Source organism: Arvicola amphibius, chromosome 17 (genome assembly GCF_903992535.2).
Source record: "Arvicola amphibius chromosome 17, mArvAmp1.2, whole genome shotgun sequence".
Taxonomy (NCBI): Eukaryota; Metazoa; Chordata; class Mammalia; order Rodentia; family Cricetidae; genus Arvicola; species Arvicola amphibius.
In genome coordinates this window covers 5,309,959-5,326,718 of record NC_052063.2, presented here as the reverse complement: position 1 = coordinate 5,326,718, position 16,760 = coordinate 5,309,959, and the positions used below count along the sequence as shown (strand labels likewise).

At 44.9% G+C, this 16,760-nt stretch overlaps 1 protein-coding gene across 1 annotated transcript in view; it reads left to right on the top strand.

The window, feature by feature from the left end:
* Positions 1-540: 540 nt before the first annotated feature.
* The window catches only part of Utp20 (UTP20 small subunit processome component), a 74,547-nt gene continuing 58,327 nt past the window's right edge, over positions 541-16,760 (top strand). The window contains exons 1-15 of the mRNA XM_038314884.1: positions 541-738; positions 1,826-1,906; positions 4,672-4,738; positions 4,866-4,998; positions 5,744-5,932; positions 6,705-6,786; positions 7,410-7,547; positions 8,049-8,204; positions 8,748-8,894; positions 9,062-9,196; positions 10,139-10,216; positions 10,813-10,991; positions 14,913-15,068; positions 15,202-15,290; positions 16,230-16,335. Coding sequence (XP_038170812.1) covers positions 694-738; positions 1,826-1,906; positions 4,672-4,738; positions 4,866-4,998; positions 5,744-5,932; positions 6,705-6,786; positions 7,410-7,547; positions 8,049-8,204; positions 8,748-8,894; positions 9,062-9,196; positions 10,139-10,216; positions 10,813-10,991; positions 14,913-15,068; positions 15,202-15,290; positions 16,230-16,335 — 1,781 coding nt within the window. The 5' untranslated portion in view covers positions 541-693. The remainder of the gene's footprint in view (positions 739-1,825; positions 1,907-4,671; positions 4,739-4,865; positions 4,999-5,743; positions 5,933-6,704; positions 6,787-7,409; positions 7,548-8,048; positions 8,205-8,747; positions 8,895-9,061; positions 9,197-10,138; positions 10,217-10,812; positions 10,992-14,912; positions 15,069-15,201; positions 15,291-16,229; positions 16,336-16,760) is intronic.

Genomic DNA, 16,760 nt, shown 5'->3' with positions numbered 1-16,760 from the left:
GCGAAACCTTAGTTTGGACTCCCAATACCAACAAACAAAAACCTGAACCTCAGAATTTGAGTGTGAAAAAACGTCACTTACAAGCTTGCATGTCAAGGGGGCTTAAAACACACACACCTCCCGTTTTGAGTGTAACCAACTTTACTCTTGATTATGGGTGGAAAGGGCTTTTCACAGTGCAAGATCTATAGCGATCAATAAGGCTTGCTGATAACGACTGCTATGTCTTCTTTTATAATAAAAACATCTTTTTCTTTTTTTATTAATTTTTTCATACAATAAAAAAAGCAAGAAACAAAAAAGATCCATAAAAACGAAAATCAAAACCAACAGGCAAACGACTGATAAGACAAAGAAAAATGCCCCAAACAAAGCAAAACAAGAAAGCCCACAAAAATACCACCGAGCTCGTTTTGCGTTGGTCAACTTCTCAAACAAAACTTGTGCACCCACAGACTGCCCAACAGGCTGCCAGGCAGAGCGCGCATGCTCGGCCCGCCTCTTCCGCCCACGTGACCGGCACTGCTCCGTTCCCCAGTATGGCGGCGCCCAGCGGAATGAGCTGCACGTGAGACAGAGCAGGCAACCCAGCCTCTCAGAGTAGCGTGTGTGAAACGCTTTCTCCTCCGTGCTGCTCGAGAATCTTTTCCTGTCTCCCTGAGGCCCTCAGAGGGTCTCTGCCCGTCGGCAGCCATGAAGACCAAGCCGCTTTCCCACAAGACGGAGAACACCTACCGGGTGAGCGCGGGAGCCGGGCCGGGAGGCGAGCCGGGCCGGGACTCGCGGGTTCCCCGCCTCTGCCTGCCTCCCACTGATAGCCTGACTACTGGGCCCGCAGAGTCGGGGCAAAGCTGGGACCCCTCGTCCCCGGCTCCGGCCACAGTGGGAGACCCTGCCACTATAGTAAACACGAGCTCCAGGGGGAGTTAGGAGGTTTGAGTTGAAGAGGTCGCCTTTAGACGATGAGCTCCGGTCTGTTTGGGGAACTGCCTTGGGTTCAGGGTCAAATCTATTGCCCCGAGAGATTTTCTACTAACGCCTGTCGCCTTTTAACGTTAAAGACTGAACCGTGGGGCGGGCGGGCAAGTGGTGAGTGACTTCCAGCTAGCTGCCGTGGGGCCCTTTGTAGTGTCTTTCCAGATCCTTTCGTAACTGTGTTTTAAAAAAAACACACACTTGTTGCCATGACTTAGTGAGATCCCTGTGCTTTTGGTGTGGTGTGAAATCTGAAAAACTCAGCAGATCGACTTGTCAGTGTGCATCCAGCTTCCACAGTCTGTGTGGAGATGGTATTTAAAAACCAGAGCTTAGGAGGTAAATCAGTTGGTAGAGAGCGCTTGACTGGCACGCAGGAAACCCCAGGAGTGGTGGCCAGTGGCGAGTGTCTGTTACCCCAGAATGGGGACTTAGAGGCAGGAGGATCTGAAGTTAAATTTAAAGGTCACCCTTGGCAACATGGCCAGTTCCAAATCCAAAAAAAAAGAATAACTTATGCAAAATATAAGTCTTTATTATTGTCAAGTAGTAACTGCATTTGTGCATCTGTTTAGAGTTCTTACATTTCCTTTTGTGCTTCATCAGTGATAGCTGTTCTTTTAAAAGAAGAAACAGTTACACATTTAGTGATCAACAGGTGCCACAAGTCTGAAATGACAAGCTGAGGTTACTGTTATTTGTGGTGACAGTTCATAGAAGGCTTATTGAAGCTCTGAACGTTCTGCCTTTGAAGTCTGGCGTGATTTTGGTATAGTGTGCTCTAATAGTTATCAAGGTATGATAAGCGTCAAATGCGAATGTGTCTTCAGTATACCTCTTTTCTTTGCAGTTTCTTACATTTGCTGAAAGACTGGGGAATGTGAATATTGATATCATTCACCGGATTGATAGAACCGCAAGCTATGATGAGGTAAGAGGATGTGGAATTAGTAACCCTCAAACCGCTTTAGTAATGCAAGTAAATCGTTTTTCAAGACTTTTTTTTAATGGACACACAGCGATTTAGACCTGTGTTGTCCAGTAAAGAAAGCACACATAGCAAATACATTTTTAATTCACTTTAAAGTCCTCAGTAGCTGTTAGCGTGCTGGAGAAGTGCCATACTAGATGGGATATTTCCATCCTGGCTGCAAGTTCAGTTGGGTGATGTACGGTTAAACAGCTGGCTTGACTTGATTTGGAAACTCGTCTTCTGTTGTGTACACTGCAGGTGGGACTAATTTTTGTTTCCAGCTCTGATTTCAAAGTGATTTTAATGAAATCTGTTTCTTGGGGTCTAATTTCTTCCTCTTTAAAGGAAAGATGCTAGACTACACGTTTTCCTGTCCTATCCACATTCCTGACTAGTGTTCTTCTAAGAAGTGATGGTTTCCCCCTTTTTTGGTACATCAGGCCCTTATGCTTCTGCCAGCCCTTTAAGGTCTTGTTGATGCAGACGCCTTTAACGCGGGGCTTCAGCCTCAGCTCGTCATCTTCTGTTACTGATCAGCTTCTGCCCTGAGTCTTTGCGTGCATTGTCTCCCTACCACTTTCGAGTGTTAAACGGTACCATCTAGATCCGCGTGAAATGCTCTGAGAACTCACCGTGAAGGGAGTGCTCTCTTGGAGATTATCAGGAAGGATGCCAAAAGGGGATCTATAGAAGATGGTACCTGACTTGAGTTTTGCCGTTTGTGCGGATTTTAGTGTAGCAGGAAACAAGAATGGCTCTTCCAAGCTGAGGGAAAAGTCTACACAAAACAGCAGACGCTCGGAAATATTTAAGATACTACAAAACTGTCAGCCTCACAGATGTGTGCAGGGTGCGTGCATGTGTGGTGACTGGGATGGGAGGGGGAGGGTAGCTGGAGAGATGGGAAAGATCATAGTTTCATGTGCCAAGCAAGCTTGCAAGTTTGGATATCATCCTGGAGCTGTATGTAGAATGCTATTCCAAAATCGTAAGCTGGGAGGAAGTGACTTGATCAGGCTTATTTTTTTTAAAAGATTTATTTATTTATTTTGTATACGATGGTCTGCCTGCATGTGTCCCTGCAGACAGAAGTTGGCACCAGATCTTATTACCGGTGGTTGTAAGCCTCCATTTGGTTGCTGGGAATTGAACTCAGGACCTCTGGAAGAGCAGTCAATACCCTTAACCACTGAGCAATCTCTCCAGCCCCCAGGCTTAAGATTTTTGACCTGTGTGTCTAAACCAGCTGTGAAGATCTGATGGTTGTCTAAACAAGAAATAATTGTGATAGTGGCAACTAAAACAGGAGGAGAGTTTCAGGGATATTAAGTAGAGTGGATAGGAATTGTGACCTACTAGATGGGTGGAGAGGGAAGGAATAGGGTTAAGGTATTTTGTTAACAATAACAGGATGGTTGAAGATACCACTCAACAATATAGATTTGATAGATGTGTGAAGGGATTTGTGTGGTTATACATTCTTGTGATTCCAGGGGAGGCTGAGGCTATTCTAGGCCAGCCTGGCAAGACCTTGCTATTCATGTGGGCACGTGTGCGCTCTCTCTCTCTCTCTCTCTCTCTCTCTGATAAGCATTAAATGCTAATGCGAGAGAACACAGTTCGTAGAGGAAGATAACTTGTTGGATTTGATGTGTAGTACCTGTGATCATGAAAATTATAGTGTCCATAGAAGTTTTGGGAGAAAAGGGCAGTACCAGAAATCACTGAATCCTACGCTTGGGAAGCAGAGGCAGGTGGATCTCTGTGAGCTGGAGACCAGCTTGTTTTACATACCTTGTTTCAGACCAGTCAAGCTGTATAGTAAGACCCTGTCTCAAAAACATGTGTGGATCTGGATCATAGGTAAATGCAGACAGGAGATTGAATGGTCCAAAATAGCCTCAGGTGTGTGTGTGTGTGTGTGTGTGTGTGTGTGTGTGTAGGTAGGTAGGTAGGTAGATAGATAGGTAGATAGATAGATAGATAGATAGATAGATAGATAGATAGATAGATGATAGATAGCAGTTGGGTCTTGTTGATCTCCATTCTCATTGTCTCATTTCTATTGCTATAAAAGACCATGACCAAAAGCAACTTGGGGAGGAAAGGGTTTATTTTAGCGTATTATTTATGGTTCATCAAGTAGGGAACTCAGGCCAGGCACTCAGGGAAGGAACCTGGAAACACAAACTGAACCAGAGACCATGGAGGAGTGCAGCTTACTGGCTTGTTCTCCACGACTTGCTCAGTTTACTTTTACCATGCAGGACCAAGGTGTAGTGATCTGGGCCCTCTCACTTCCATCATCAATCAAGAAAACGTTCCACGGGCTTTTTTCCAAGGCCAACCTAGTGGGAGCTTTTCTCATTTGAGCTTCCTTTCTCCAAAATGACTCTAGCTTACGTCTAGTTGATGTAGAGTGGATCGGTCTTTCTGCCGTGAGAGGCTCTTCCTAAGGTCGTGCAGCAGGAAGCGCAGCCCTCATGCAGCCTCAGCATTTCCGTCGTGTCTGCTGTTAGTAGACACAAGGGTTAGTAAACTGTCTGCGTCCACCTTGCTTTATCCAGCAACTCAGATAGTGATTTTTAAATCAGACATTCAAATACAATACAATCTAAAGGTAAACTAATTTGGTACTTGCTAAAGAATGACAGAAGACTATTACTGAAGCTTGGTCAGTTGTCTTGGAGTTGCTTCGCTAATGTGCGACCTCTCTCCTGCAGGAGGTTGAAACCTACTTCTTCGAGGCGCTGCTGAAGTGGAGAGAGCTGAACCTCACAGAGCACTTTGGTATTTCTGTTTCGTTTGTATTTTATTCTCTCATGATTTGCACTTTTTGTGTCCCAACAACTAGTGATGGAGAAACTGAACGTAATTCTTTTTGTTTTCTTTCTTTTTTCTTCTTTTGTTAATCCAGGAAAGTTTTATAAAGAAGTCATTGACAAATGCCAGTCTTTTAACCAGCTGGTCTATCACCAGCACGAAATAGTGCAGAGCCTGAAGACTCACCTGCAGATCAGGAACAGTTTTGCCTACCAACCTCTCTTGGAGTAAGTCACATCTCAGATGAAGGCTTGATGGTGTTTATCTGAGTCTTAAAAAAGGTCATGTTTCATTCCTGGCGTAAGTAGTGTTTATAATGTAGTAAACAAGATGATCTGCCTTCCCTGCTAGTTTACTGTATCAGAAAGAGATGTGCTGCCATAAAGCAGGGTGACACTTGTCCTGTAATGTAACAGTGCACATATGGCTCCTGTAAGAGCTGTGTGCTTCTTTGACCCTGGGGATGAGTGCCCTGAGTTCTCCAGTAACTTTCTGATTTGATTTCTCTGCTCATCTGTTAAGATTTGAGCTGGTGAGCAGTGGTTTTGCACACCTTTAATCCCAGCACTCTGAAGGCAGAGGCAGGCAGATCTCTGTGAGTTCGAGGCCAGCCTGGTTTACAGAGTAAATTATTCACACTGAGAAACCCTGTCTTGGAAGACCAGATGGATGGATGGATGGATGGATGGATGGATGGATGGATGGATGGATGGATGGATAGGATAAGGAAGGGAGGGAGGGAGGAAAAAGATTTCGGCTGTGAGTGATGGCACACTTAGGAAGTAGAATCAGGTGGATCTTGTTCAGCCTGAGCTACACAGCAAGACAAGATCTTGTCTCCCAAACTAAAACAGCAACAACATAAACAGTGAGTTAGAAGTGCTTTGGGTTAGTTCATACAACAGTCAGAAGCTGTCTATAGCATTACACAGCCCTTTGGTTTTTTAACCTGTCACTTCTTTTTCAATCCAGTTTAGTTGTACAGTTGGCACGAGATCTGCAGACTGACTTCTATCCACACTTCGAAGACTTCTTTGTGACCATCACCTCCATCCTGGAGACGCAGGACACGGAACTGCTAGAATGGGCTTTCACCTCACTGTCGTACCTGTACAAGTACCTGTGGAGGCTGATGGTGAAGGACATGCCCAAGATATACAGGTGACCCTTTCCTTCTGCAGTACATTTTGATTTGCCTTCTTCCTTTGCTCTGGCCCCTCTCTGACTCCAGAGTACCTTCCTGGTACTGTGCTAATTATTTCCTTTCTCAGAGCTGATTCGCCAGTCACTGTGGTCTATGTGGTAGTCTGTCCATCTGCAGTGTATGGCACACCTACTTAGTTTCCTCACCGCCTCTTGAAACTATCCCCACCCATCCAACTGGACCTGGAGTTCATCACGTTAGCAGCCCCCACCCCATAGGAGCCGTGATAGCTTTGACTTCTGTACCCCTTTGGCTGTGTTTTGTTCTGTTTCTTTGCTTAGGTCACCCAGGCTTTATTGTAGTTCTTTGCAAAAGTGTAACCTCACACCCAGGTGCCTCTGCTTGGAGTTCAGAGCTGTGTGTTTACTGGGGCAGCTTTACCCATTGCTTCCTAGCCATCTCACCATTCTTTGAGATGTACCTCTTGCCTCCTTATTATTTCCTGAGTGTGGTTGTTTATTTTTATTTACTGTGTCTTTGCTCTTCCTAATAAAAAGCTCTCCACTTCACACCAAATTCATACCACCTTTCCAATTCCCTGTGGGTTTCACCGTTGCCTGAAGTTTTCTTTGAAGACCAGCATCACTTAGCCTACACTGTTGTCTTTGGCCTCTCAGCCTTCTGCCTGGCATTTGGCTGTCTCAGATCATACGTGCCTTCCCAGCACTGTTGACCACACTGCTGACATGGAGCGCGTCTGTACTAAACGACTCTGTTTTCCTCCTACAGCTTGTACAGTGCGCTCTTGGCCCACAAAAAACTACACATAAGAAATTTTGCTGCCGAGAGTTTTACTTTTTTGATGAGAAAGGTTAGTCTGATATTGTATGTGCTTATGGTAGCGAATTGTCAAGAGCCTGATGACCAGGATGGCTGTCTTTCTAAATGGAATCATGAAGTCACCTTTTGAAACAGAAGCTTGTTCTATTTTCAGCTTATGTCGCCCTAAGGTTTAGAGAGCTCTAGTTTGGGTCATTATGTTATTTATGTTTTCATAGCTCTCAGTGTATATAAGTATAATATAATATAAAGTGCCCTTTGATTTAAGTCAGTGAAGGAATTTCCTGCAAGGAAACGCTAGCATAGTATATTTATGTTTGTCTAATTTCTTCCTGGTGAATTTTAGGTTTTGGTAAAACATTAGTATTAAGTTTCTTTGTGCACATAAAATATAAATACTTGATTTACTTTAAAAGATAGAGTGTTGCCTTATGCTGATTGTCCTAGCACATGCCTTGGTATCATACCAATGAATCCGTCACCCTCCTGTGACAATTACAAGGGTGAGTGAATGGTCCTAGTCATTTGAAATCACCTCTGTTCCTGTCAGAAGTTTTCAGAGCCTATTTAAATATGGGTATATAAAATAGGAAGTGTGGGTTCTTATTTAGACATACTTGTATTGTAAATGCAATTTTCCATTTCTCATTCTAGGTCTCTGATAAAAATGCACTTTTCAATTTAATGTTTCTCGATCTCAGTGAGCATCCAGAAAAAGTGGAAGGAGTTGGACAGTTGCTCTTTGAAATGTGCAAAGGAGTCAGAAATATGTTTCATTCCTGTACAGGCCAGGTAAAGATTGGGGACAAATGCCTGGAGTCTGTGCAGACGGAATAAATAGAAGAGAATAGCACAAATGGTGGGGATGGGGGTGCTGGAAGTCCTAGAATACAGAGGAAGCACAAACCGCAGAGTGTCAGGACTTATAACATGCTTCTTAATGTGGACTTTGGGTGCTTTTGCATACAAAATCGCCTTGGTCTTCTCAGCCCTGAGTACTTAGATGTTCTAACATCAATTGATGGTCATGGGTAGAGGAAAGGCTGTTCTATGATAAATTCCACATTCTAAGGCCAGGCTGAGTGGTTGGTACTCACGTGTAATCCCAGCACCCAGGATGTTGAGGCAGATGGATCATGATTTAAGCACAAGCGGGGCTACAGAATTAACAGTCATAACCTCGATTATTCCATGCTAAGTTTTTGATAAAATCAGCGTGATAAACCATAGCTTAAGACTGTCTTTTAAAAACTGCCATCCAAAAATGTTTTGCTTTCTCTTGCATTCCCACAGGCGCTGAAGCTCATTTTGCAAAAGCTAGGACCAGTTACTGAAACAGAAGCTCAACTACCGTGGATTTTAGTTGGGGAAACCGTGAGAAACATGGCCAGATCCACTGTAGGCTATATCTATAAGGAACACTTTGGTGTGTTTTTTGACTGTTTGCAGGTAAGTTCTAAGAATGGATGTGTAGCAGGGCGCCTGCATACCCTTTGTCGTTGCTCTGCGCTGAGCTGAGCTCTGTTCGAGAGTGCACTTCATCCTTTGTTGATCTGCCTACACGTCCGTCTCCTTTCCTCCCCTGCAGTCCTCTCCTTATGTATTTATTTTCAATGCGATACCTTGTGGTGCAGTGGAGCTTGGTGGCGGAGAGAACTGGCAGGTTTCCTGTTTGCATCTTGGTACTGCACTACAGGCGTGACCTGGAGAAGTGGTATAGCACGCCTGCCGCTCAGTGCTTTCGTATGATAAAGTGGGGCTGACGTTACCTGTGTCCAGGTCGCTGTGAGGGTGTTGAGTAAATACTTCCAAAGAACGCAGACAGTGCTCAGCAAACACTAGCTGCCACTGTGCAGTGATGCTCGAATATGCTCCCTTCTTTAGTTAGCAAGAGTGTGAGAAGGCGAGCTGTCGGTGGGCATCCATTATCACATGAACAAATGGTTTGGGGTTTTGTAGTTTCTCTCTCTCTCTCAATTTCTTGATTTGAAGGAATCCCTCCTGGAGCTGCACAACAAAATGACGGAAACAGACTGCCGTGAGAACTCGGAACAGATCAGTCGGCTGCTGGACACCTTCCTGGTCCTTGTGAGACATGGAAGTGGCTCAAAAATAACAAGGCCTGCTGACGTTTGCAGGGTGAGTCTGGTGTGCTTAGGAGTCTGATGAAGGCTGGCGCTGGGGTGTAGCGCTGTGTTGTGCACTCACCTGCCGTGTGTGTGCAAAGGCCTGATGATCCCAGCGCTGGGGGGGTGGGGTGGAGTGTAGATTGCTATATGTTCCGTGTTCTTCTTCCATTATTACAGGTGCTGTGTGAAACATTACAGACGGCCAATCTTGCCACTTCTTGCCGGAAGACTCTCTTGGACGTAGTTTCTGCTTTGCTCCTAGCTGAAGGTGTTTCCTTGCCAGAGACCCTCATCAAAGATACCATAGAGAAAGTAATTTACTTGACCAGATGTTACTTGTGTGGCTAACAATGTGTTTGGCACTGAGGATCCCTGCTGAGAAATACAGATGAAACACAGCAAAGGCTCGATCGTGTGAGGGAGAGGGGAGCTGTGTGCCATCATGGAACCAAGCAGGATGAAGGGCAGCTAGATCTCAGAGCAAACATTAGTGAACGTGTCTAGCTTGCCGTGCAGTGGGTGTGTGCTACATGCTCCAGGGTAGGGAAGATGCCTCCCATTCTGACTGGGTAAGGGAGCCCAGGAGTGAGTCGTTAGAACACACTGAACGGATAGCTGAGAGATGTCTATCGATTTGTAATTGTTAATTCTACTTCCTGGGGAAGAGAAAGAGCTTTTCAAAGGATATAGACTTGGAGTGGTCTTTAAAAGTTTCTTTTTTCTTTAACTTTTTAAAATTGTTTTTATTGATATATATATTTCCCCTTTCTTCCTCCTGAAAGTTTGACAGTTTGCCAACAGGAACAAATCACCCGGCAAAGGGACTTTAACAACTGACTTGTGTTCATGAATGCATGTAGTCTGGCACACAGGCACTTGAGAAAGTGTGACACCATAGCAGCAGAGCTCTCTTGGCTTTGAACAGTTAGGCTCTGTCCTGCAAGTAGGAAAGGCCCCCAAAAAATGCTAAGCTGGGTTGTATCTGCTGTTTGCATTGTCATGGGTTTTGAAGTGTGTTGAAATGGGCCCCGCTGGTTTTCCTGTTGTAGCTGGGAAGGAGCCAAGCGGCTTTGGGGTCTGCAGTAGTCACTAAGATTGCGTGCTCTGCTTCTAGGTTCCTTCAGAGCAGGTCAGACCTTTGGATGGGTACTAGCTGGCATGTGGTGTGCCTGCCATCCCTTACTGTAGTTACACTGGGGCTTGGGGAAGGACTGCTGTGTACTTTTATAAATATGTTTTATCTTTGCTTCACAGATATTTGAAAGCAAATTTGAGAGACGTTTGATATTGGATTTTTCTGAAGTCATGTTTGCTATGAAGCAGTTTGAACAGGTAAACAAGACATTAATTTTAGGGTACTTTTTAAATATGTCATGATATAATCAAATTTGAAATTGTGTCATTTCTTTTTTTGTTACTTTTTGAGAGGAACAGAATTAGTGCTTGCTGTTTTAGCTAGTATAATTTTAAAGCAATTATATTTAATCATAGGTTATATGGGCTACTTTATATGCTAAGTCATTACAAATGCTTCGTGTCCAGGTTGGACTGTAATCCCAGCTCTTGGAAGCTGGAGGCAGGAGGACTTGTCAGGGTGCTTAAGGCTAGTCCGGGCTGTTTAGACCCTGTCTCTAAAACCAGCACTGCGTTGACAGTAGGCTAGGCTGCAGGTCATTCTCCATGCTCTGTGTCGACAGTAGGGTAGGCTGCAGGCATTCTCCTTGCACTGCGTCGACAGTAGGCTAGGCTGCAGGTCATTCTCCCTCACAGTGTTCAGAGTGTGCCAGGCTGTCATCTAGCATCTGTTGTTCATGTGGAAAACTTTGAGGCTGATTCTTTGCTGAGAACTCTGCTCAAGTGCTGTGATCTCTCTTCTGGTCTCTGGAATCTGCCCTGTTAATGAGCATCAATCCTGTCTTTGTCTTCAGCTGTTTCTACCCAGCTTTCTCTGCTACATTGAGACTTGTTTCCTGATGGACGACTCTGTGGTCTCCGATGAAGCACTGGCCATTTTAGCCAAGCTTATTCTGAATAAAGCTGCTCCGCCCACTGCTGGCTCCATGGCCATTGAAAAATACCCTCTGGATTTCTCACAACAGGCTGTGGGGTAAGTTCTAAATCCATTCCCTGTGGTGATGGTAAGCTTATCCATTTCTAATAGTTGAATGTTCACGTGTACAGCCCAGGATGATGATCCTATGTGTTCTCTAGAAGCACGTCTGTGGCAGAGTGTTGTGCCTGCGCACACGTTGGTTCGGAAGATTGCAGTGTACTAGCTTAGAACAGGGTTGTGCATGTGAGTGTGGAAATGTGGCTGGAGACACAAATCTGTCAGAGGTGATTAGACGGGCGGTGGCGGCACACACCTCTAATCTCAGCACCTGGAAGGCAGAGGCAGGGCGTCTCCGTGAGTCTGAGGACAGCCTGGGCTGTTACACAGGGAAACCCTGTGTCATAAAATCAAAAAAAAAGAGGTGATTATTATTTTTTTACCTTTTACCATCTTTTTATATTTATTTATATATTTATAGTATGTATTTATATTTAACATCTTTTTTATTTTTACATCTGTATGTAAGATGTGATAACATCTTTCATAATCTGCTGAGCTATTAGAACTGGACACAACTGTGCAGTCTTGCTCACACTCCTCAGCGCACGTGCTCACACTCCTCAGCACGCGCTCATGAGCACTGTCCACATGTAGACCTCTGGGTTTATCCATCACTCAGCAGACTGTCACCACACCTGGAGGCACAGAAGTGCTCATCCTTGTCCCTTTCTGTTCTCCAGTTTTTAAGAATTCAAAGACAGTTGCATCATTTCTCCCTCCAGCCTCTTCCCTCCCCTCCCCTACTCACTTCACAGTTCCATGACACCGTTAGATATCTGTGCTCACACTTCTTTCTAGCCCTGTGCTCGCCGTTGGCCCTCCTGTTTTATACACACGTCGCAGTAAGCGTGTCCTATGAGAACTGTGCTGTGTTCCCTCGGCAGTTGGCTGCTTTCCTTTGAGATTCTCTCCAGTTCCTTTGAGATTCTCTCCAGTGGCCCTGTCAGTGACCCCGCTCCTTTGTTTCCAAGGAGGATTCCCCAGTAAGAATGAGCACTTGCTTCCTCATTCACACGTGGAGGAACAGTTAGTTGTTTCTGTTGTTTGGCCATTGCACGTTAAGCTATTGTGAACTAATGTTGCTTTCAACTCTGTAAATATCCCAAAATGGAATTTTGGGGGTTTAATGATCAGTATCAATTATAATCCACTTCTTGTAAATAGCTGTGAAGGTGTGGTTTTGAAGATAACCAAATACAATATGTTTATCTCTGACAGAAACTACAGTTCTGTAACACATCCTGAAAACATGAAAAGTGCTTTTTGATTTTTTGTTTGTTTTTGTTTTTGAGACAGAACCTCACTATTTAACTCACCCCTCTCTTCCTTCCTCCCTCCTTCCGTCCCTCTTTCTTTCTCTTCTTTCCTCCCTCCCTTCCTCCCTCCATCCTTCCCGTGTCATAGGAAGTATGTAATTCACTCTGCATTAACTGTTGTGTCGAGCCCGAGGTTTAGGCCTGCTGGCTGCTGGCTGCCCCCTCGCTCTGGCAGTGTTTGTTGAAGGCTGCGGTGCTGCCCTTGTACCTGTGTCACAAGTCACCTGGGCCTGTTTCCGGCCTGTGTGGTCCACAGTCTCCTCTGTTCGTGCTATTGTATGAGAGCTGTCTTAAAAGGCCATGGCTGGCTCTTTTAATGTGGGGTGGGGTGTAACCTTTTTGCCAGGTCAGAGGATAGCTTTTGTGAGTAGGGTTCTTTCCTGCTGCTCTGTGGGCTCTGGGACTCAAACCCAGGTCATCGGGGTTGGCAGCAAGTGCCTTTACCCGCTGAGCCGCCCCACTGGCCCCATCCCTGTTTGCATACTTTGTGTTTGATGGAGTGGTTGTACCTGTTGCCACTCTTGTGGTTTGTTCTGAGACAGGGGTGAGTGGATGGGGTTCTCTGAGTTCGTGCTGACTACTTGGCTTTGACCCTGGCTGCCTGCTCTGGGTGAGGAGTTTGTCCCCCGTCCCCCCCCCCACACACACACATACATTTAGTTTTGAATCAGCTGCACTTGGGATCTGGGGAGACTTGCCTCCTTAAAACCTGTGTACATCTACTCTGGACGCAGTTTCTCTGTCAGATGTGCCTGCCTGCTCTCTGTACCCAAGTCTGGCTCCTGAGACGTGGGCAATGAGTAACCCTGGAGAATCATTTCCTTGGGTCTTCTGTCTTGATTTCACAACCCACAGCCAGTCTCCAGCAGGCACATTCTTGCAAGTGACCAGAACTCTGGGTTCTGTGCCATGGAGCTTTGTTCTCGTCTTCCCCTCAGGGAAGCCAAGGGATTGATGAGGCCGCTTGTCACACCTCACATTTCTTTAATCCTCCTGAAAAAAGTACAAAGAAAAATATCAGATCCTTTAGCCCAAAGCTAGTGCAACAACTTCAACATCGCTCTCTAAGAAAACACCTCCCGCCCCAAGCAGTCTGATAGTTTGAGCCGCGAATGGTGACATACGTTTGCACACACACTTGTACACTCTACTAGAATCCAAACAAGGTGGTGTCAAGAGCAGTCTTGCAATTACAAGCCAAGCTAAGCAACACTGAGTTTGAGGTGAGCCTGGGATCCATAGTGAGACCCTGTCTCTGAAACTTCATAGTTTCCATACTGTCCAGATGTCCACCTCACAGGACCAGCGAGAGAAAATGGATGTGAGGACACTTGTCTAGAGCCTCATGTAGCGCTGCAGGCAGTGGGTGCAATTGAGTGAGAGAAGCCCCCATAGTTAGGGAAATAATGTTGCTGTGGAGAGGGCCTGGTGAGGCAGTGAGCAAGGAGGGGGAGAGAGGACCAGGCCTTGCTGGATGTAACTGCAGCTGTGGAGAGGACTGAGCCTTGTAAGGCCTGCATTCAAGACTCAAGGCGAGGAGGGAAGTTAACTTTAGGACAGTAATAGAGCAGATAATGCTTTTTTTTAAAAAAATTGCATCATCTCAATATTTTATATTTTTTATAGATTATCAAATTATGCTCATTGCTAAAAAGACTAGCCAGATAGAGGCATGTGGGCAGTGGCCGCACATGCCTCTAATCCCAGCACTTGGGGATGGGGAAGGGGGTGCAGAAGCAGGCGGATCTCTCTGAGTTCCAGGCCAGCCTGGTCTACAGAATGAGTTCTAGGACAGCCAGGGCTACACAGAGTGTGATGTCTAATGAATTGATAGTTAAATGAACTTATTTGTCTGCTATTTACAAATATTCTGTGTCCTGAAAAGGAAAGTATCAAACAAGAAAAAAAAAAGTGACTTTGTTGATTCAAATAACAGAAGTTATTCCAGTTTTCTATTATACAAGTTAACCGAACTGGATGTGGAGGACGAGTTCTAAGGCATATTACCTATCATTTCTATGACTTTGCTGCAAGAGTAGAAAAGGGGTAGTTCACACATACCCAAAGACAGGTGCCGAGTCAGAAAATATCACCGAATAACCTTGTGCCACGTTAAAGTCAGAGAACTGTCAATCATAATTGATTATGATTAAAGTGTATTTGCCATTTTTACTATGGTAACATTGACGTCATTCTTCATTTGGAAAACAGTGACATTCATGTAAAAACAAAACAGGTGGTCGTTGATTGCAGTGGTTCATGCCTGTGATGCCAGCAGCACTCGGAAGGCAAGAGGCAGGAGGATTGCCACAAGTTCAAGGGCAGCCAAGTTCCATGCTAGTGAGGACTCATAGCTATATTCTGTCTCAAGTAAATAAGAAATGAGGAGCAGAAGCAGTCAGGTTGTCCCAGTCCCTAGGAGATGTGCACAGCAGTGCCCAGCACTAGGAAGGACTTGGTCTAAGTTAGGAATGGATCGAAACAGAAGCAGGCCAGGAGCGTTGACGAGCCTGCCACTGCTAATTCCCTCCTGCACTCCAGATGCGTCCTTTCAGACTTGTGGTCGTAGTAAATACCTGTCCCTTGTTTTTACCTTCAGGTCCTACTTAAAGCAGAAGAAGACTAACTCCAAGAGAAGAAGGGAGCAGTTTCCAGTGCTAGATCATCTCTTGTCCATAGTTCAGTTACCCCCAAGTAATGACACCAGATACCTTTCACAGTCTTGGGCAGCCCTGGTGGTATTGCCTCATATCAGGTAAGAAAAGAAGCTTTGGTTTTACCGGTGTTTAACATTTCAGTTAAAATGTTAACCGTTCTTTGCCATCCTGAGAATAAGCCATTACATAGGAATTTGAGAATTTCCCTTTTTCTCTGCACTTCTTGCTCAGGCCTCTTGAGAAGGAGAAAGTGCTGGCTCTCCTGTCGTGCTTCATAGAGTCGCTCTTCGTGGCTGTTGACAAGGGGAGCTTTGGGAAAGGTCAGTGACAATCAGCACTTGTTCTCTGCTTGGCCTTTCCGGCACACCCAAAGTAAATGTAAACACGTTTCATGCCAGGGACCAGCACCAACACTATTCTGCTCTAACTCCCTGCATAGAAAATGTGTGTGGCAGGGACATGTGTCACTTATACCCCATAATGTGGTGCACTATTTAGATCCTCCTCTAAATATCACCACCAGCGGGGGACCATGTGTCTACATACAGGAGTCCCTGGTGGGGCCTCATTCTTTCTCATGCAGACCACCACAGGTGCACCACAAGGAAGGCCTGCCCGCCTCCTGTAGGCAGGGAAAGCCTGTCATACTCACAGGTACTGTTGGATTGGTATTCACTGAGTATCTCGGTGAGAACCTACTGGATATGTAACTTAATATGAATTGGAGAATAATTACAGCATGAATAATTTTATATACAGATAACTGAGCTTTTGAAAGGTCCAGGCCTACTGTTTCGGAGAGTTCGAGTCTGCCTGATGCTGAGGGTGCACTGTGTCCCTCAGTTGAAATGTGCAGGACCAAAAAGTACTACTTCAGGCTTTGGAATGTGGACATGTATTTCATTGATTGAGAGCTCTAACCTGAAAATCCCAGGTCCGCCATGTGACTCTGAAGCTGAGTGCACAGCACAGCCAGGCTCAGACAATAGGTTTGGGGTAGAGAATTGACCAGAGCTACCTTCTTGTCTCAGTCAGTGGCATGAACTTTTATTCTCTGCCTTGGACACGTGTTCACTGTAAGAAAGAGTGTGTGACTTGGACTCTCTGTAGCTCTCTGTCACATTTAGACATGTGACAGACAGCGCTGTGTGAGCACGCCCAGATGTCACTTCAAATGTGCTTCTGTAAATAGTGTTGGGGATGAGGTGTTTCACAGCCGAGAAGGAAACAATGTGTTTTTCCTTTCTTTCTGCCCTTAGGATGCTTATTTGTTCTTTGTCAAGCTGTAAACGCTCTGCTGAGTTTGGAAGACTCCTCTGAACTTCTGCACCTGGTTCCTGTGGAGCGGGTGAAGAATTTAGTGTTGTAAGTAAACAACTTTTCTTTGTCTTAATGGTGAACAAAGTATAAAAAGCTCCCATTTTTGTGAAGTCTTGGATATAACAGAAATCTTTCTAATATATCTTATACCTGAATAGAGTCACATGGGGAAATTAAAAGTTGCTACTAGATCCTTCAACTAAAATAAGTAATTTTCACAAATTTGAAGTTTATAGTCATCTTTGCAAAGAAATACTTGATTAAATGCCTAGGATTTAGGTTATAAAGTTAAAATGCCAGCTGCATTTTTTTTTAAATAGCCTTAAATTCAAAAGGTAGATTAGGGTGGCCTTGAACTCCCAGAAATGTGTCTGCCTCTGACTGCCAACTGCTAGGATTAATGGTGTGTGTCACCATGCCCAGCATAGCTGGATTTAAAAGGTAAAGAAAGTTATTTCAGTTGATGGTGC